Here is a 23293-nt window from a genome sequence, read left to right as displayed (position 1 = left end):
GGGGGCATTATGGCCCCCCCAGGTAAGTTAGGGTTAAGTCAGTTGGTGCATTCTTTTAGAAGTTACAATTTTTTAAAGTGAGAAAGTCATTATTGCATACCCTGATTGTGCTTATCACCCTATATATATATATGATGCATGACACGTTACCCCGGGGTACCGTAGTACCCAGGTGTACCACATTGTGTAGCGCCACCTCACGTCCACTCGAGGACAGCAGCAGAGAATTGCATGCACTGTGTGTGCATGTACACAGTCATTCCCATGACACTGCATGTTATAATGTGCATGCATGGTACGCTTTGCTAGCAATAGCGTGTGCTTCAGTGCAGTGCAGTGCAGTGCAGTGGCTAGCGCGCGCGAGCTCCAGCACCAAAATAATTTCCGCTTTTTGGCAACCCAGGGTACAACCTTTTAAAAAAGATAGATAATTCAACAAAATGGCAGATTTTTATTTGGTACCCCCGGATACCATTTATGTCATCATATATCAGTGTTTATGAAGGCCCGAGGCGGGTTGAAAATTTTGTGAATAAAAACCTTCTTGTTAGATCTACAGATGGCGTATTTGAGACTCATTCTTCTTATGATTATATATATAATACATAGTTATGATGAAACAACCTGACAAACATAGTAGTCTGAGAGCACTTCCTCACCAAAAATATTTTCGATCTAATTTCTGATGAATGATATGCAGACGTCATAACAAGGAGTTCGCACAGTTTGTGTGCATCGATTGAGCTGAATGTGTATGGCTATCCATGCAAAATTGCACATGAAAGATGTTACTGGGGAGATTATTATTATTTTTTTTTTGCTAACTAATGCAGTTTTAGTGTTATATAATCCCATTTCTGCAGTCGGTTTAGGAAATTATAGTTTTGGAATGGTACTACCATACCAGTTTCATATGTTGTTGGCAGATAAACTAGGAACAAGGAGAAAATTTAGATGTGTTGTGGCTGACTTTTTTCCAGTGACACTGCAACTTGACAAGCATGGCCGGGTTCGTTTCGTGCAGAATGACAGGTCTGATTCTGATCTTACCAAACATTCTTTGGTATGCTCAGAACATTTTAAAGATGAATGTATTGATGAATCTGTGGCCATGAAGAGGAAAATTAGTTTCCCTTGTCTAATGAAGTTGAAACTATTTTCAGATGAAAAACTTGAAGTGTCAACAACCGAGCCCAGACGATAATGAATCATGTCTCTTATACTCCTGTTTCCCCCCCCCCCCCCTTTAGAGAGGCCTCACACTTCTCTTGCCCAGCGTCGCAGCTATAAATCTGCTACATCTGGTGGACTCAATATCAACATGGACTTTGACCTGCTGTTGGAAAGTGCATCAAAGGAGAGAGGGGTGCGATCAGCATCCAGGTCTCATGGAAAATCAAGGAGCAACAGGCATGCAAAGACAGATAAGACTCGTCCTGGTAACGGAGGTGCAATGGCAAGTGCCCAGGAACCATCCAGAGATGGCGAGTTGGAGGCTGAGAGAATCCGAAGGATGCGGAAAGAGTTCCTGGAAAAAATTGGGAGTACAACAGGCAAAAAAAGCGATGATCACAAATACTCCAGAGATTCCTGTGAGACAATTTCTTCTTCACCTGCAGGAGCAGTAGGAATGAGCACCATGAGCAGCAAGTCACCAAACCTGGCTGGTGCTTTGAAGTTGGACAAGAGCACTGTCCGAAAAAAGGGCTCTAGGAGTCACATGTCTAGCTCCAGTAAAAGTGTTCCTCACATTCGAACAGGGCGGGCATCCAGTGACCCACATACGGGGGTTATTGACCGTGCTTTACAGCAACTTCAGGCAGAGAACATGGTCCTGTCTGCATCTGTGCAGGACATGAGTAAAAATCCAGGCTCAATTGGAGATAATGCACCAAACACATCCTGTACTCACCTTAAGGCTGGTAGTACTGGGAGCTCACCTCTTGGTGGCTCACCAGCTGCAAGACCCAAGGTACGATCTGACCTCTCCTCCTCCCCCTCTACTAAGACCAGACTTGATACATCAACTTCCCCTGTCTTCACCAAGCTTCAACGGAAGACATTGTCCCCCAACCACGCACTGATCAAAAAGTCCAGTCTTGGAGATATCACTTCATCAGAGAGGCCTCTGCTCAATAAGCCTCGCAAGGTCTCAGAGGGTGATGTTGTTAAACTCATACAGACCTCGATCAAAGTGCCCTCAGTGTCCACATCTGGGAACTCACTGTCTCCTCATAACCCTAGCCCCAGGCCTACAGAAGATATCTGGAAAAGAGCCACTGCAGATGTGCTGGCCCCGGCACCCTCCAACTTCAAAATGGCCCTAGCAACCAATCCTCATCCTTTTGAGACAGAAGATGCCAGTCCCAATAGATGTTCCATCGCATCTTCAAGTTATGGTCTGGACACTGTGCCGGTTATTGACTTTGAGAATGGGAATATGGTCCACTTGAGCTCAGCGCTGCAAGCACCGAGTGCCTACCATGCTGAGGCAAGGGAGACAGATTCATCCAGTGCTCCTAATGAGAGTATACCAGATGATGCTGACTCCCTAGCAACAGCTGCATCACCAAGTCTCCCAAATGATCAGGTTGATCTGTCGGATGACAAGAATGATGTCTGGCAGGTCTACATATAAACCAAACTTCTCTATGAGAAAGTTCAACATCTGTGCACCATTTTCATATTAAATATATATCTTTTTGAATATAATTTGTCACTGTACTTATTGGTATAAAATGACATTGTGTATTTGTTACCTGGTGCCATGTTGTGTTATTTTGTGAAGAGAGGAAGGTGTATTATCAGTAAGAGTGTGCACTTGGTGTAGTCTTACCCCCTTTACAATGAATAGATTTTGGCTGTGTGCATGATGGTATCCAAAACCTGTCCCACTAACTGTACTGTGTTATGTGGTAGGAACTATCTGCATACTGCAGAAATCATATGTGTTGATAAATGCATTGAAGCAGTGTTGTCTATGTCCATTATGAGTCGAGTACATTGTAGATAGTGAACACTGCTTGTGGCTTGCTTGATAGTGTTTGTTTGATCAATATTGTGTCAACATTTTCCTCTCAGTTATTGTGATAATAGACAGTTTGTGGGGTTGATAAATCTCACATAGCATCATGAATATTCAAAACATGTGAGAAGGAATTGGGACATTTGTATGTCATGAAATAGATTTTCTGCAATCCAATTTTGATAAAGAAAAACAATGAGAAAAATCAATGTAATGATCCTCAACCGAATTTCTCCAGTGTAATTTGTGCAAGTATTCGGCAGTAGTGTCAATTGAAATATTAATATGACAACATTGTAAATGATTCTTAAATTCACTATTGTCCTTTTCATTTTGCCAGCACATATTCATTTGTAATCATTTTATCCCCCAGTACATGTACTGGAGAACGCTTTTGATTCAGCACTGCTGGGCCACAGCCACCACATCACATTTGTGTGGGCAGCGACATGAGCGTGGTATGGTTCGTGGGTTTGAGCCCGTGCCAAGCCCGACACATTTGCTCTTCTGCAAGGCACTTTGTCCACATTGCTGCTCTCCACCCAGGAGTATAAATGGATACCCCGTAGGATGAGAAAGCTTATGTTTGTTAATCAGCATGTGCGCGCCTGTAAAATGGCTGCGACTGGCTGGAATGTCCCCAGGGAGTGGAGAGTGAGCATTGTCAATGCTGGTGTTAAATAATGCATCCATTGACCGGGGTAATAATAGTCTGCGAACGGCATTGAGATGCTTAACAAGTATGAAATGCGCTATATAAAAACCAGCTATTATTATTATACTGGCCATGTTTTTAGACAGATTTTATTCAGATTCATATCATGACAAAAATCTAGCCACCTGTAACCTCTGGTGAAAGCCTCCTCACTTGTCCATCTCTACATGCAAAAAGGTTGATTGTTGAAGATCTACTTCTTCTACTGTTCTCATGTCTTGACAGATTTTGTTCCAAGTTTATCAGTCATGTCTAGACCCCTGTGCCGTATGGTGAAGCTGTCCCTAATGTTCTGCCCTTGACACATTCAAAGGCAGCCACCATGTTATATTTCTTGTGTGCACTATGCCATGGACATTTATGGTTTGATTTTCTTTAAAAGTTCATAGGGCCTATGGAGGTGCATCATGGTGCAACTTAGACCCCCTTTTATTGTTTTTGGTGATGCTGCCCCAGTGTTCCACCTTCTGTAAAAGGTCAAAGGTCATATTTTGGCGATGTCAAGTGTGTTGCATATGGGCTGCATTTGTTAACAGATTTTATTCAAATTTGATTAGGAAGTGCGTGATGTAAAGATCCAGTCACCTGCAACTTTTGGATGTAGCGCCCTTGCATGTTCTTTCTTCAAACACTAAATGGTTGCTTTTTGGGCGCCTTCTTGTCTTCACACTACTGGCCACATTTCTCAATGGATTTTGTTTGTTTTGTACAAAGATGTATGTTTGTCAATTATTGAAGTTTATTAGGTTTGGTTGTGCTGCCCCTAGTGTTTCACCCTTTATTAGGTCAAAGGCTGCCACCATGTGATATTTCTTCACATTTTGTGATGGAATTTTTTTTTTCCAAAAAAACTTGTGTGGACCTGCATCATGGTGATATTTCTGCTGCCATTGTTCTGTCTGATATTTTATAGGGTCAAAGTCCATACAGTAGTTTGGTGGATGTCTTGTGTACGCCCGTACAGGTGGCGTTTCATGTCAGATATTGTTTAAATTTTGCACTTGGATGTATGATGTTCAATTCTAGACTTTGGTGACACTGTCCTCAGTGTCTTGTCTTAAATAGGGTCAAGGTCATATCTGGGTAGCTGACTGTAAACACTCTACTGGCAACACATGTATTCTTCATATCTTAGGTATGCAGGTCCATCATGGTATATTCTTAACCCATATAGTTTAACGACCTGTGGGATACAGTTCCATCGTGTGGCAACGGATATTTCAAGTTTAAAAGATTACATTGAATGGCAGTGTGTAGAATGTGATATAGAAGACAGAGTGCATCAAAAGAGGGGATGAACTTTTATTTACTATTTAACAATACTTGTAGTCCTTTCACATTTAACTTTCAAAATTTTTATGCCACCGCCATGAAGTGGCACCAGAGGCATTAAGATTTCGGGTTGTTCATACATAATGTGTGTCCGTCCGTAATCAATTCTGTGGATGATGTAACATAAGAACTGTTTGAGGTATCTAAATTAGATGAAACTTGGCTTATGTTTGTATGAGTGGATGAAGCTGTGCCTATTGATTTTTGAATGCACATGGTCAAGATCAAAGGTCATATGTCAAGGACAAATGCTACAATTTCAGTATTTCCCCTTTATCTCTTTAATGCCTGAATGTCTCGTCCTGGAACTCAGTGTATGTTTTACCAGATTAAGATTTTCTAGGTAAGGGAAAGTTTGGGTCATAAGGTCAGAGGTGAAGTGATTATGCTAAAATTTCACTTTTTTCCTCCATATCTGGGAAATCACCAAGGTACCTTCATAAAACTTAGTACATAGCATGTATTGCCTGACACTGATTCTCTTTGAAGTTTTGTGTCGTGAGGTCAGGGGTCAAAGGTCAGATTAAAATGCTAAAATTATATTACTTTATGCTGACACTACTCGATTTTCTCCATACCCTAGATATGATTGAATGTATATACTTATCAGTGTATTTAAATTTGGTACATACAATTTTGTACATGCATTACCACACAGGGATTATGTATGGAAAGGCTGGGTCCATGGGATCAAAGGTTAAGTGAAAATGCTAAAATTTGCTAAGTATTGTCATGGAAATTGGTGTATAACATCCAGATGAATATTACTTTAAAATCATGTGAAATTGTCTTCTTACACTGGCAGTATAAATTGGAGAATTTTGGAGAATGTGATATGGCGGAGGCATACCAGTTGCCATAGCAATGTTTGTGATTGAATATAAATGAGTGTGAAAGGTATCAATTCTTTTTGTTAGGTCCAGAAAGAAATACTAACTTCATACTCAGTAATATAATAATAATATAATAATATGAAATATTTATTTAGCGCTTAATACAATATGTTTCGAAGCGCTTTACAATCATCAAAACAAACAAACATATGAATCAGCTTAGAATACAAATAATCTACTACAAATGCATACATAATCATCAGTTCTCTTGTAGAATATATATCCTTGAAATGACCATATGCCCCATTCAAATCAGTTGATGATATCAAATCGAATCCAATCAAATCAAATAATGAAATTCATGTTTCTCAAGTGACAAATTTGTAAGTGATTACAAACAGTGCAATTTATATTGTGGCTTTTGTGGACACTTTCTTAGTATATGTTTTCATTGCCTGTAGGACAAATAAACAGGTGCTGTTAACACAAACTGTGACTGTCTCTTTCTGTCTAAAAAAAAAAAAAAATCTTTGATACACTGGCCAACCATGGGAATAGCCGTTGAGATGTTGTTATATTCAAGATTATGTGAAAACTCTTGTTTTTTATGTTCACTCCTATCTGCAGTCAGTTTGGATGTATTTCAACCTTCTTGTAAACTGGCATACCCTGTGATCTTGTACAAAAAAAAAGTTCATACTAACCTGTCTGTGTCCCCAAAGGGTCATACTGGGATAGAACTGCACAGAAACATTTTATGAGCATGTGTCAAGCATATAAGGGATGTTATGTGTGTAGTAACATATATTTATGTACAGCTTTTGGTTAAAACATTACAGTGCATGTAATCAATCACTCTATTCATTCAAATTCAAGAAGTGTGCCCATATGGACTGATACTTATGAGGTTGGTTCCGTAGTGCACACAATTCATGATATGCCAGAATGTTCATTCTGCCCCTTCCTTACTCCCACCTTTCCTTTCTCTTCAAGGCAATACTAAAAACACATATGGCAATAAGTGTGTCTTTTCAGTGACTGATGCCTACTATTGTTGCTGGGCAGGAGAAGAAGAAATAGCATGTGGAGGTTTGCCGAGTCATCAGTGTGCCACAGCTTTCAACATTTTCATGTTGCCCATGGCAACCAAATGTAAGGGCCTATTATCTAGTGAAAAATACAACCCAATTACTGTCACTGCCAATGTCATATATGATGGGATTGGGTTTTATGAATGGTCCATCACAATGTTTTTCTGCCTCTGTCACAAAGTGTTGCTGGAGGCATTATGTGTTCTGATTGTCTGTCTGTCCTTTTGTCTGTCTGTCCATAATTGATTTTGTGGACGACGTAAACTTAGGAAGAGTTTAAGATGTCGATATGAAACTTGGCATATGTATGTGTGAGTGGATGAAGTTGTGCCATTCAACTTTTTGGTGAACATGCTCAAGTTAAAAGGTCAAGGTCAAATTCTGAAAATTTTGTTATTTCTCTCATACCTCTGCAATGCATGTTTTACCAAATAAAGATTCTTTGGGGAAAGGATGAAAAGCCACAATCTAAATACAATCAAGATCTATTATGTGATCTCATTATGGCAGTTAATCAAATGGTGTTAATCATAGACCAACAGGTGAATTCTGAAGTAAATGCACTGTGTGTCAAGATGAAATGGTTGAGTCAGAACGACAGTCGAGTAGAAAATGACAGAAGCAGAGACTTATTTAGAGATAGATTAATTCTTGTCACTTTTGAATTGCCATCATTAAGATAAGGGTTTCAGGAAAAGATAAAGCATAGTGTTGTGACACAGTACATTCTTTGCAGCTATCACAGCAATTGCAAAAGAAAAATGCAGGGGTCAAATGTGCCAGAATGAGTATTCCAGGCTGATTCTTATTTTTCTTTTCTTTTTTTCTAATGACTTTAAAACTTGTATTTTGAAGAAGTAGTGCACAAGCCTTGTACTCATGTGTATGATGATTTGTTTTTATATGTTTATGTGTGTTAACCCATTGAGAATGGATTGAATTTGCTATAAACATACATTTTCTGTAGACACCTGCCCAAGTATTCTGGAGACTTGTCTTCAACGGGTTAAATTGATTGTAGCATATAATGGAAAATGACAGTCTGGAAATGATTTCTGGCATTAACATGGCTTATGAATTGGAAAGAGGGGGCCTTCTATGCATTTAGCAAGCCATACCTCAGTGATGCAAATGTGCTTGTCAACATAGATAATGTTCTGCTGGAAAGGGAGCTCTGATACTAGTATGAATGTGGTTAGATAGTGTACTGAGAGGGTTCCCACATTTGACATGTACATGTGCAATGTAGTTTGCTATCTAGAAAAAGCTCATGCAAGTCTCTATAAAAGGTTGTTGAAAGTATTTGCCATACCCAACACCTTGTGGTATGCATACGCAGGAATGCAGCAAGTCATGTTATGAATAAGTAAAGTTGATGTGATTAGTAATATTGAGGTTATGTTCTGTTGTGTGTATGTGTTGCATGAGGGTGTGTATGCTTCAAGTACGATTTTAGTAATTTGTCTGTTTTCCATCCCCTTCTCCACTCTTCAGAAGAGAATGTGCTCTTGACTTTTCAATGTTAACTGGGGTGGGTCATGTCTATTGAAGAATGCCATGGTTGCACATCGAAATATAAGCCTTATTATATTCATTTTGAAGATAACATGTTATGACGTGAATGTTTCGGCTTAATTCACATCCCAAGTGTCATATCATTGACAAGTCTAATAGAATGCGAGATGATGAAGATAAAGGAAATGTTCCTGTTTACATGCCAACAGTGCACTAGCAGTGAGCTTCAATCCTGATGTATATTAAATACTGTGTTGTGTGAACTTCATGTTTATTTTTCAAACTTGGTTTTTCTACTGTCATTTTTCATACCTCCACGAAAGCAATTGCCCTATATATGCTTATATGGAGAGTTAGTGATCATTGTCACGTCCAATGTCATTCTCAGCATTTTATATGTCATAAGATACATCTCCCAGAAATGTGATACATCACACAAACCAAATCAACTTTGTACACGTCTTTTCCCCTGTGAATTTAAAGTGGTGAGCCATAATCAGTACTGCCAGTGACAAAAGAATAGTAGGAGGTATGTGAGGCAATTGATGTGTTAACTGTAAAATTTGTCTTTCTGTGATGTTTTGTCAAGGTTTTTAGAATTCTGTGTTTGATTAGATGGCAAGATATTTTCCTCTGTTGAGAGTGGTGTTATAACATCTTATGTTAGGTAAAAGTAGATGCAACATGTGAAGACTTGATGCTGTGAATGGACTCTTTTTAGTGTTCTGAAAATGATGAGATGTATGTGTATGACAAGAGTATATTGTGAATATATTATTCTGTATCAAATAAACTCACTGATATTTCAGTCCCAAATATTTGATTTTGTTCCTGGTTTGAATTCATGACTTGAGTACATAATTAAAAGCCCAGAGTTACCTTGTTTGTTGTTATTATAGAGATGTGTACATTATATGTACATGATTATGCATATGTGTACATGACGTATTAGGCCAAATAAGATTTGTAGACAAGTTTTTATACAGGCAGAAAAGGCTGAACCATTACTCAACTGTGTGTGTGTGTGTGCATATATGTATATATATATATATATATATATATATATATATATATTTATATATATTATATATATATATATATATATATGTTGATAAGGTAGTCCACGTGTTGGCAAGATAAAAAGATAAGTAACAAAGCTGCAACAAAGTTCATGCTGTATTCACCAACGGTTTATTTCTTCACACAAATTTTCGGGCGTCTCGCCGCCCTTTCTCAAGTGTTGATACTTTCTCAAGTATCAACACTTGAGAAAGGGCGGCGAGACGCCCGAAAATTTGTGTGAAGAAATAAACCGTTGGTGAATACAGCATGAACTTTGTTGCAGCTTTGTTACTTATCTATATATATATATATATATATATATATATATATATATATACATGTATACACACATGTACATATATAATATACACACACATGTACACACACATATATAATATATACAGTGTGTACTAGTATATATATAATGGTCCATATGGCGACTATATGTCCGAAAACATGAATTCGTTTCAAAGGGGAAATTGTTGATTCCCCTTGAGGTTTTGACAATGTTTTTCAGTGTCGTATCAGTGATGTGGGGCCTAGGGACTACTCCACAGTAGGACACAGAAAGCGTAGTGTGTAGGTTGAGGACTGTACCATCAATACAATTTAGGGGAGATTGTCAGTGATGCAAAAAAAATGGGTGTATATATTGGATGGATGTGCATAGAAAAGGGTTATGGGGGAATGTAGGTGTACCTATATCTGCTTTTTCTTTAAAAAAAAAGTTGTATTTCCTCATTAACACGCAGAATTTAGTGGTATACATGTAGGATGCATTTTGTGCTCTTGTCAATTCAATGCTTCATTGAGCCCATATTAATACCTTTTTTTTTAAAGCAAATATCTGCATTTTTTTCCTGAATATTATGCTTTTTATCAAAATTCCCCAAAACTATCATTTGTTCTGCATTTCCCATTTATGGCTGGAAATAGCTTTGGAAGATTTTATTGAAAATAACATTTTTTTTTAATTTAAAATCTGCCATTAATTTGACAGAACCCCGTACGGGCAAAAATTCGTTAGAACAACGTCACGGAGTTTCTTTAATTACTACTGTTGTGAACATAGGCCCTATGTATTTTTGGACTCCACGCAGAAACCTTTTGCTGTTATTCGTATATATATATATATATATATATACAATGTATATACATATATATATATATGTATATGTATAGTACGATGAAGGGCATGTTCCATAGACGCAGTTTTGCTTCTGCACAATAGCCATATTACATTGTAATGAGAAGTCGGAAGGAGCGGTAGGCATCGCTATATAGATTTCAACAGGTTTAATGGTCGCCTGTTGTAGTCTATAGCTACGCCTACCGCTCCTTCCGACTTCTCATTATATATGTATATAATAGGTGTTACAAGAAACATTTCCCACTTTTGATCCTTAATAGCTCAAAAACTATATATCAGATAACACTGACATTGCAATAGGAGCAATAGCTGAATAGTGTACAATTTTGTTTTAGGCAATTTTAAAATGACAGCATAATTCAGTTTCATTAAATCATTTTTCAGTTAGGTTTCAGATTTTTCTCTATTTTCAGCCCTCTGTACAAAACTTTAACTTTGCACAGAAGTCAATTGGTGTGCATGGGAGTGTGTAGTTGACACCCAGATAATGGTCCTAGACAATTACCAGGATTTTAATACCCATTATTTATTCATGAGGAATTCCACTATCACATCTAGTCTTTATTCATTCTGAAGTGTGGTGCTTACTTTTTTTTATGTGCATGCATTTCTACGGAAGCTTATAAGTGCCAACCAGATGACGAGATAAGAAGACGAGAAGACAGCTTAAATACCGAGAAGCCGAGTTATTGGAACTCGGCAAGTCGACTTGTTAGGGTCAAGAAGATACGAAGCCGAGTTATTGAAACTCGGCATGTTGATTTGTTTTTGACGAGAAGACAAAATTACGAGTTGTCGAAACTCTGCAAATCGATTTGTTGGGGACAAGAAGACAATATGACGGGTTGTTGGATCTCGGAAAATCGACTTGTTTTCGACATGAAGACAAGATGACGAGTTTTAGAACTTGGCTAGTCTACTTGTTTGAGACAAGAAGACAAGATGATGAGTTGCCGAAACTTGGCAAGTCGACTTATTTTGGACAAGAAGACAAGATGACGAGTTGTTGAAACTCGGCTAGTCTACTTGTTTGGGACAAGAACATAAGATGACGAGTTGTTGAAACTCGGCTAGTCTATTTGTTTGGGACAAGAACATAAGATGACGAGTTGTTGAAACTCGGGTAGTCTACTTGTCTTGGACAAGAAGACATGATGATGAGTTGTTTGAACTCGGTAAGTAAACTTATTTGAGACAAAATGACAAGATGACGAATTGTCGGAACTTGGCAAGTGGTTATGTTAAGGACAAGAAAACAAGAAAATGAGTTGTAGGAATGCAGCAAGTCAACGTTTTGGATGAAAAGTAAAAAGAAAGATCCTTAAATGTACTTATTTTTTTATTTTATTTATTCTAACATATTTTGACAGGATAACAAGATCAGCAGGTGAGTGCTGTTTTACATCAAGGTCCTGTACAATCCAACTATATAAATATAAAATCATGTTACATAAATATAAGCATAAAAAACACTACAAACAAGCAATCAGAGTTGAAAGGAGCAAAACGTCTAGTTAAAAATCAGTAGTAACCAGATCAATGTACGATATGACAAAACAATAGATAGAAAAGGATATAATTATCAAAACAGCGAATAAAACGATGCAAGATTATACACAATCAAACCATTAGGTGTACAAAAGGAGTTAAAAAAGTACAACGAAACCTCGTACTTTCGAGGTGAATTAAAAAAATGCTCCGTTCTGATGGTTCTTTAACGCTTATTGTGTGTGATTCTAAGCTTTTCTTGTAATCATTACCTTCTTTTGTGCAAGGAAGGAATTATGGAATTATTATGGGGGGGGGGGGGAGGGAGCAAAGTGATATGTTTGTCGGTTATTGATGTTTTGGCCTTTTCCGCGCAAAGCCCGTGTCCAAATTGTCCTGTTGTAGTTGTGTTTTGATGCTAGATTAGTTTTAATCTTTTTGTAATTCTAAGCATTGCTTTGTAGATATTGCTATAATTTTCATTGTAGAGGGGATTACTGGGGGCCGGGGACAATATTTCCCCCCAATATCTTCATTGCCAACTGCCCCAATCCCTCACCCACCCTTCACGAGGAAAAATCAGGCTATTTATCATGAACACATATATTTTACTATCTCTGAAAGCTGCGGGGATGATTGTACATACCACCCCCATTGCTATCTACGCCCCTGCTTGGTGGGGAGGGGTGCTCTGGGAGATGGGAACAATGTGTTTGCGAAATATGATATTGCTGTAGAAGCAAAGGAACGGACCATAATTGGCCCTTTACGTAAGTGACAGGTTTATGAACTGAGCTGCCTTCTCCCCTCCACCTCCGTAAATCGATCTATAAGCTTGACTCTGTTATCTTTTTTTTTTTTCTAGTACTTGCAGTTTGTAAACAAAAGTCAGTGCTAATATGCCCTCTCCAAAGTCCGCCCTTGGTAAATCAATGCTATGTGTTAATATCAAATCTTGTTGAGAAATGCTTATGATATTGCTTTTGTCAATTGTTGTTTGTAGGTTGCATAACTCACAAACGCTTATTTAATGATTCTACAGTGTATTTTAAATTTCCAGAGTGAATGGCTAAATAGTGAAGGTATTTGATTTGGTTTTAATCCCAATTAGTTGCATAATTTATTTTCAGTTTTTCCCCAAAATTTCAAAATCTCAAATGAAGAGGTTTGAAGAGAAAGGCATATAGGTACGTATTATTTACTGTCGCAATTTATTCATAGTTTAATATAATTTTAGATAGTTTCAGATGCTTTAGAGAGCAAGTTCCTGCCTTTTGTCTGTCAAATACGTATTCCTGCACTATTCTTTCCCATGATAACAATTTGTGGAATATACAAATAGCTTAAAAATCAGGAAGGATTTAAATTTTCCCAGAGATTGCTGTCGTGTGGAAGAGAAACTCAGTATGCAAATCCACGGTACAATGAAGTTGCAAATGTCGCAAAGAAATCTATAATGTATACTGTATTGACTTGCCGAGTTTCAACAACACGGCTTCTTGTCCCCTTGTCCAAACAACTTGTCATCTTGATTACTTGTCCTAAACATGTCGACTTGGAGAGTTCCAACAGCTCATCATCTTGTCTGCTTATCCCCCAAAAGTCAATTTCCGAGTTTCGACAAATCATTGTCTTGTCTTTATGCACCAAATAAGTCGACTTGCCGATTTTCAACTCGGTCTCTTGTCCCAAGCAACTTGTCATCTTGAAATCTTTTCCCAAACAAGTCCACTTGCTGAATTCTAACAGCTCGTCATGTTGTCTTCTTGACCCAAACAGGTCGACTTGCCGAGTTTCAATAACTCGGCTTCTTGTCCTCTTGACTTCTTGTCCAAACAAATTGTAATCTTGACATCTTGTCCTTAACAAGTTGACTTACCGCGTTCCAACAACTCATTATCTAAACTTTTTGTCCCAAACAAGTCAATTTTGCGAGTTTCAACAAAAGGTAATCTTGTCTTCTTGTCATTAACTAGTCGACTTTCTGAGTTCTTACAGCTCTTCATCTTGTCTTCTTGTTCTAAACAACTCAACCTACCGAGTTTCAACAACTGGTCATCTTGACTGCTTGCCCCAAACAAGTCGACTTTCCGAGTTTCAAAAACTCGTCATCTTGTCTTTTTGTCCCAAACAAGTCGACTTGCCGAGTTCCAACAACTCGGCTGCTTGTCTTCTTGACCCAAACAAGTCGACTTGCCGAGTTCCAACAACCCGTCATTTTGTATTTTTGTTCAAAGTAACTCGACTTGCCGAGTTTCAACAGCTCATCATCTTGTCTTCTTGTCTCAAACAAGTCAACCCAACAACTCGGTTTCTAGTCTTCTTGACCCAAACAAGTCGACTTGCCGAGTTCCAGTAACTCGGCGTCTCGGTATTTAACTTGTTTTCTCGTCTTCTTATCTCGTCATCTGGTTGGCACTTATAAGCTTCCGTACATTTCACCCTTTGCTAGGAATTCAAACTAGCAGTGCCCAGGGCAATCAATCATGAATAATTAATAAAGCATTCATGTGCCATGGAGCAGAGCTCTGAACAGGTGGTATCCAGGTCCATTGTTCATGGTCATTGTAAGTACACACTCACATACACATCACTAGTTCCTGTGTAAAGTTCAGATTTTGTACAGAGGGTTAAAATGTGACCAAAATCTGGAAACAAACCTTGCAATTAATCATGGATTTCATGAAACTGATATAGGTTTTCATATTCAAATCACTTCCAATTAAATTGTACACTATTCAGCTATTACTCATATCAATGACAGTTTTATCTGATATATAGTTTTTGAGCTACTAAGCATCAAAAGTGGGAAATGTTTTTTGTACCACCTAGTTTATACACTATTGAATATATATATATCAAGAGTAGAAACAGTCCTACAAACACCGCAGGAGCCAAAAAATTGGAGTGACGTTTTGGTCAAAGTCTTTGACCAAGACGTCAGTCCAATTTTATTTATGTTTGTTTTATAGGACTGTTTCTACTCTTGATATCTATTCATTACAACCGACGCAGAACTTTCATATTTTGATGACTCTCTCTCTCTCTCTCTCTCTCTATATATATATATATATACAGTCAAACCTGTCTATAGCGGCCACCCAAGGGAAACAACAAAAGTGGCCGCTATAGACAGGTGGCCGTTATAGACAGGTTGGCGGCCATTTTGAATTCCATTACTTGCATTTTATAATAGCCGAAAATACCGCATGTTATTCTTTAAAAAAAACACAACAACAACAACATATAAGTTTGCATGTGCAGCAGTGCTATTACGGGGATTTTCGTTGTACAATATTATTCACTCCATTTTTTTTTCATTGCCTCCTTCTATTCTTTTGATGTAAAAAGTAATATTTCGGGCCTGAGAAGTGCTCTGGTTCATCCCTACCGGTTTGCATGAACGGGGCTCACGAGAGCTGAGTTCGATGGAGGATTGATGATGTGTAAAATTTACGTAAACTATAGAAACAATACCCTGACAAGTACTCGTACTAGTACAAGTACAATTGATTGAATTGAAAATTGATTGAATACCCTGACAAGTACTATGTTGTCCTTATTCAAAGGGACTTAAACGCTAATCAGTCTGCATTTCGGTAACAGTCTAAGTTGTCATTAGGAGTTGTCTTTGCCTTTGTAGCATCTATTCAGGGCTGCATTACTGAAGCCTATATAGATCTAATCTAGTCAAGTTGGTGATAAGACGGGTTTTCGTGGCAAAGAGCTGCATTAATATTTTGTCGATCATGTCTGTGTGGTTGTGACTGAGCTAGGACTCGGTAGAAATCACGCAATGAACGTAAAAGACATTGTACTCATTGCCGATTTAATGGATCAACTCAATTTTTGTGGCCGCTATACGCAGGTTGATATTCACCACGGGAGACAAAATGAGTGGCCGCTGGCCGCGTTAGGCAGGTGGCCGCTATACAAAGGGTCTATAATACAGCAATTGCGTTCGGGGGATTTTTCAGTGGCCGTTATAAGCAGGTGGCCGCTATAGAGAGGTGGCCGCTAAGACAGGTTTGACTGTATATATATATATATATATATATATAATTTTGACAGTTGAAGCCAATGGAGTGTCGCAGGATGCCAGCTTGGTACTAGGAGTTTCAACCATAGGTTAGCTTTATTGTCTTTGTATACAAACAAAATGGAATAGAAGTCTTGAGCATAACAAGCCATATAAATGTACTGTAGTTGAGTTTATTTATTTAACCTTGGTTAAACGCTTATTATCAGCTATAAGTTGTTTTTCAGCAAGGCCGTAAAATGAAATGAATAATGAACATGATGACTTGAGTGTGATTTCAGCATAAACTACTACTTCAGGACACAAAATGACCACCAGAATGTCCATTATATTTTATTCCCAAAACAATTCTCCACTGACACACTCACATGAACATAACTCACCTTTGGACCCAAACCCTGCCAGACACACACCATCGCATATACACAGAGCTGCCAACCTTTGGAAGCACAAATCCGGACTCAGCAGCTCCAAAATCCGTATTTTTCCACCAGAATCCGTAATTTCTCCATCTCCCTCTTTTTGCTATTTTGAATTAAACTCGTCGACATATGAGGCCTACAGGCTCTAAACAAAACATTACGACACATGCCGAAGTATCGAGCTGGACACCAGCACGATAAAGAATCCAAACTACGCAATGTTCAGCGTTGATTGATTGCTTTCTCGCGCAATGCATGTGTACAAGTGCATGGACTATGTACCTCCAGAAACTTGCTGGGCTGGTTATGGAAGCTTCCACTATCTAGCAGGGGAGGGGGATGCTTTCATCTTCTCAAGAAAGCTTCTGTGTGAGCGAATGCAAAACTCTCTTCGGTGTTTCCAACTATTGTTTACTATAAAACATAATCATGCGTTGTTTTCAAGCTTTTTCATTTTACTGGATTTTAAACATCAGTATTTTCCGAAGTATTCCAATTTCTTTTACCCTGACTGGAATCGGAAACTCTGCTGTAGATGATCGCAAAAATGCCGCGCTGTGTGTGGTTGCTCCAATGTGCAAACACGTGGTTTCACTTTCAAGTTTAAAGACCCATGTGCGCCTCCTGCCTAAGAGGTTACTGCAAGTTCGATGGATCGAATGCGCCATAGCTGAGCTGAATGGCTTGTTTACGGTAAACATGGAGTTTAAATTCGATACGAAAAAGTCATTACGTCTTTCACGAGGAAAAACATACAAAAAAAAAAAAACACCTACGAACGAATGTTGATAGCCAAAACTTTGAAAAGTAATAAGCAGTTATGATGAGCGTGAACTGAAATTAATTGTCATGATTTTGCTGTCTAACCAGGTGATGACTGCATCTTATTGGACCTAATCGTAGTGAATTTGTCTGGGCATACGAGACCTTCTAAGTATTTCCGTGATTGCATTTTTAATTGACTGATTAATCGATCCTTTTTTTATTGTTCAGGGAACATAAGATATTCGATATTCGACTGTTTGATGTTTCCTACTATGCGCCAAAAGAAAGGATATAGAATCACGATATCTTTGCAATGATTCCTTTAATTCAACTAATGAGCTGGTTCTTAGATCGATATTTCCATGATACTAACACGCTGTTTATTCCAGCGCGCGCATTCTTTCGTCTGGCACGCACCTGGGTGTGGCACCTGTTTTTGTGGAAATTTCCACCAGGGGAGAGGCCGGGTGGGTGTCAAGTTTCTTCGAGCCGAAGAGACTGCGTGTATTCAGTATTTCACAATCTCTTCGCTCTAATTTATTGTCATTCGTGCTTTCCCCTTATTCTTTGCTGATATTGAACATTTAGATTTAACTTTACGAAGGTTGGTAGATCGTGGATCTTTTTGTTGTGAGGTGTATGTAATTTCTTTTTTATCATTCTTTGGAGGGGAAAGAAGAGTAAGGGGGAAAGAAGAATAAGAGGGAAAGTGAAATAAAACGAACAGCACGTACGCTCAGCATTCACAGTAAGACGTCTTTTTGTACCAGCATACGGTTTTCATCATCACCATTAGACAGAAAGATCCGTCTGTCCGGAGGACTCTTTTTATATTTTGCCATTAACGCTGTCCTCAAGGGGATCCGTGAAGCCAGACGCAGTCTCCGCGGAACATTCCCTGACGGACAGATACAGACCGATCTTTCGGTCAACATCACCATCAGACATCACTCATATCATTTTAGCCTTTTCCTATTAACATTAAGAAACACGCATAGTCCCTCGAGATAAACACCGAGGAAAATAAATAAGTATAACAAATACAAAGTATCAACACCTCCCAACAACACAAATATTTAGAAAAGACAACACACGTCGCTTCGATTCGAAAAAGTATTGCACGAAAGAGGAGAAATCGCCGTTACGAAAATAGCAGTGCGAGACACTTGAAAGAATTACGTTTAAATATTTCAAAGCATAAAGAGAACGGATAAAGTGATATAAAATGGAAGAAATCGTACCAAACGAGGTGTGAGAAACAACAGAAATAGAACGATAACAAGTTTTGTAGTAAGATTAGGCCCTAGCAAAAGTTTGCAGCACCGAAAGCTACGCGAAAATCAAATAGATCTAGAACTACACATTGGAAATTCGGTATTACGAGGAGATCCTTGAGATCGTCAATAAACGATACAAAACAAGGGAAATTAATTCACTTTGACCTGAAAATAGTTTGTTATAAGTATTCTGTTACATGAGATCTCCTTTTATAGGCCTAGAAATACATCGAGTTTCCACGATACTCGGGGAAAGAAAGTTCGAACGCTTTTCACCTGCACATACTGCAGTGCACATCATCAGTACACGAACAGAAACTCACCTCTTCCTTGCAGAAAAATGATGCAATAACGTTACAAAAAACACACACAACACTCTAAAAATCATTTCTTACTTGGGAGGCAAGGGAAAAACGGAAGAAGTAGAGAAAAAGAAGCAGACATTGCACAACGGAGCGCTTCTACCCCGACTCAAAACGAAAAGGGATACTGTCTATAGTGGCAGCTGGCTACAGTGTGTAGCTAAGCTACTACATGTACTCACGCTCCGGTCCCCAGCCGGCCGGCCACACATGGGGATCCCATGGCGATTCGATGGAAACATCCAGGGTCCGTAGGCGACAGGGATTCACGCGCGCGAATTTCCGTTCGGTGTACACAGTACGCAAGCAGCGAATTGCGTGTGCGCACACTTTTCTATAATGGAAGCTACGAACACACACGTCGAGTACACAGACACCGACACACACAAATGCGGGCAAACCAGGCAACGCGGACCGGCTGGAGAATGAAACACGTACAGTGTGTAGTCTGCTAGCATATTGCAATTGCTGCATAGGCGATAGGGCATTATCGGAATTTCCAAAAACCGTAATTTTGAGGCGACATTCCGTACTCCCGTAATCGTGATCATTTCCCGTAACAATTACGGGAAATCCGTAATAGTTGGCAGCTCTGTATACACCATCCTTCCCCTCACCCGCCACAGGCAGCCATAACACAACCCTAGCAGTACACAAGTCTACACTAAAGTATTGCCGCAATATGTTTTTCTATTTCTGTTTGCCATTTTCCAGTATGTGGTATGTCTGTAATAAATGCCATTTTTCACATTAATTTTACTTACAGTAACTATCTTCCATCGTTTTATGTTTCGCAATTGCCAAATATGTTGTCAAATATGTCTTGACGTCGTTAGTTTATGCTAAAATCACATTCAATTCATCATGGTCATTACCCTATATATTATGGCTTGCTCTGCTCAAGAATTCTATTCCGTCCATGTTTGAATAAACAGACAATATAGCTGAGGAAGACCTAAGGTCGAAAGCTCCTACTACCATGCTGGCAGCCTGCGACATCCACTGTCTTCAATTGATTTAATTCTAATTCCATTTTCCCCCATCTACAAGAAGTAGGACATAATCCAAAATATGCACTTGTAGTTTCATTTAAAAAAAATACAAATCATAAAACGTAAATGGTACTGTAGGGGGTGGGCCGAAATGTGGGGGATGAGAGAGAGAGATGGAGAAGGCAGGATTGATGTGAAGACGGTGTGTGTGTGTATGTGTGTCTATGAAGGAGACATGGTTATACGGCACGTGGGTTCGGGTGGGAGGTCGTGCAGTCAATAAAGACAAGCACTCGACAGGAGTCCTGTGAACAGCAAGCAGAGAGGTCTCTTTTATTGACTCATGATATAGTCATAACACAATTACAGCCCCTAAAATGCACTTTAGGAGAACCCATGAAACACTATGTGCACATGATCAAATCCGCACATGTTTAACACCAAAACAACTCATTCATAATAACACACAGATACCAAGTGAGTTTTCTTGTCTCTGTAGCTATAAAAATCCACAATGGGGTATCAACAATAATCTTATAACTAATGGAAGCATCTGCCATCAACAGCTGAATGTAACCTAAAAACTCATTGTGTTATTTCACTAGACACAACTGTTCAAAAACATATGCATACAGTACCATAAAAGAGGCACAGTATTAAAATACGTCCCAACATTACTACCGAGTCTTCTCGTCTTTCATAACCTCCCACGTTAAGGATCGAACTGCATGCAATGTATTGTGAGAATTATCACATGACATAAGAAGTATATGATATGATACGTCAGATATATAATTATGGTACTATATCCAAATGTACCCTGGCTTAATCCAATAATTATTATATTCATGCACGTCTAAAACAATTGGAATCCTTAAAAGAAAGAATGTCTCATCTTGGACACCTCTATCAAACTCCTTCTTTACCATAGCCTCTACACAACACAAATATTACCATCGACACTAAGTACACACACCTCTAACCCGCTCATTGTAGCCTATAATTAAGCGAGATAATTAATTCACATCACTTCTTACACTGAGACCCTCCTACTACAAAAGTTATGCTGTAGCACTATAACTGCAACCTACACAGCCATCACAAATCATTAAGGAATGCGATACAAAGGTTCCCTCTATTAATTAAAACCTCGGCTGAATTACTGTACAACCCTTATTGAACAACATTGTGCCTTTACTACGCTGCACATCTCTTCTGATCAACTTTGATTCTTATCATCTCTTTCACCATACATGCATTACAAACGTTGCAACATCGTGCCTATAATGTGCCTACGCTACACATCTCCCTGGTTAAACTTCAATCCTCCTCAACTCTATCACCATAAATGCATTACCAAAATAGGTAAATAGCTTCCATCAAAAACCATCAACTAGGTATCTTCTCACACTATTATAGGCGCCCCGTACTACACAGCACCATGTAATACGAGAGTACACAGATCACGCTAAACGCCCTATACTGTTACACAGCGCTACATAATACACTGTTCAATACCGTAATTGGTCACGTACATAAACCTACGCAGGCCTGCAGCCCTTGCATTGTACTACTGCACTACGAATACATTGTGCGTACAAGACTACGGCAGCCGCAATTAACTACATACGCCCGTACACACAACACACGTCCGTAGACCGACTTAACACAGGCACGTACATACATATGTTACCGTGCATTCAGTGCCACTGAACAAGACCACCATCAACCAGAGACAAATAAAATGGCTTCATGTAAATTATGACAAACACTCTCACTCCACATAATATGCCTGTTTGGTCCCTGAAACTCTTCATAACAATTACCAATAATGATAATACAGCACCATAACATCTAAGCACTGAAATTCTTGTGTAATTTGCGACATTCTCATTTCCATCAACTCACCTGTGAACAGCAAGCAGAGAGGTGCCTGCCACATGGGGGCGCCCCTCCGTTGCTGATGTCTCTGCATAATTAGCATATCCCCACAACTCTTCCCCGCTTAAAGGTCATCGTCCCTGATGACCATATTATGTAAGTATATATGTACGTACACATACATGTACTTTATGGGATAACTATGGACGCAAAGTTACTCCACTTGTAAGTAGCTCATATATTCAACACTTCAAGAAAACAATGCTGGTTCGATCCTACAATAAGGAACATTGTTAAACCAACTGAACATAAGCTAAATGCTTTAACCTTGAGCTTTCACAATAACTACATCCATCTGGTTTCATGGAGTCCCACTTTATGTATACCACTGTGATCCTATAATTTGAACGCACACAAATTTGCATTCATAAGTCCTAACCATACTCTGGACTTCAGCAGCCACAACAAACTTCATGAATAACAAATGCAATAACTACGCGTGGAAACAATAGCCAATGTAACGTTATCCAAACTGGATAAACTCCAAAAACGAATAAAACTTCTTAGGGAGATCAACTCCTCCCCAAAGTCTGCCATCTTTGAGCAACCCTTGAAACTGTTCGCATCCGGGACTGATGCTGTCGAACATATGACTGCACACCACGGTGAGCTCCCTGCTTCACTTCCCCGCTTAAGCTCAAATCACGTGGGAAGCGTCCATTCCTCCCGAACATCAGAAAGAAGGGTTCATATCCTGTCGTTGAATGGATTGTGTTGTTGTACGCAAATACCAGGGCTGGCAAGTATTCTGGCCACTTCTGCTTCTTCTTCTCCGGCAGGGACGCCAACATATTGTGCAAGGTTCTATTCAGGCGCTCACATTGGCCGTTGCCAGCAGGATGGTATGGAGTTGTATGGCTCCTCTGAATCCCATAGAGAGCACATAGTTCTCTGACAACTGCAGCTTCGAAACAGCGACCCTGATCGGAATGGAGTCGTAAGGGGCATCCATACGGCACGATGACGTACTTCACCAGAGCCTTCGCTACTGTGTTGGCCTTCTGATCCCGAGTCGGAATCGCCCATGCATATTTCGTGAACACGTCCGTGACCACGAGCAGGTCCTCATATCCATCACTTGAAGCCTCCAACACCGTATAGTCCATAGCCAACACTTCCATCGGGGCAGTCGCAGTGAGTGATGAAAATGGCGGCCTTGTCTTCCGAACAGGAGGCTTGCTAACAGCACAGCGCTTACACTTGGCGCACCATTGTTTCACCGACTCCTCCATCCCATGCCAGAAGAACCTGTTTCCTACCAGCCGGTAGGTACGTCTGAACCCG

The 23293-nt window shown here is 39.2% G+C and overlaps 1 protein-coding gene across 1 annotated transcript in view; it reads left to right on the top strand.

The window, feature by feature from the left end:
- Window positions 1–7119, top strand: part of LOC139722048 (ankyrin repeat and IBR domain-containing protein 1-like) — a 137129-nt gene extending 130010 nt beyond the window's left edge. The window contains exon 21 of the mRNA XM_071633367.1: window positions 1251–7119. Within this exon, the coding sequence (XP_071489468.1) occupies window positions 1251–2638 (1388 nt within the window). The 3' untranslated portion in view covers window positions 2639–7119. The remainder of the gene's footprint in view (window positions 1–1250) is intronic.
- The last annotated feature ends 16174 nt before the right edge of the window (window positions 7120–23293 follow it).

Source organism: Diadema antillarum, unplaced genomic scaffold, assembly GCF_040938485.1.
Source record: "Diadema antillarum isolate AM-2024a unplaced genomic scaffold, OU_Dant_1.0 scf00000156, whole genome shotgun sequence".
Classification (NCBI taxonomy): Eukaryota; Metazoa; Echinodermata; class Echinoidea; order Diadematoida; family Diadematidae; genus Diadema; species Diadema antillarum.
This window is presented reverse-complemented; position numbering and strand designations above follow the sequence as displayed.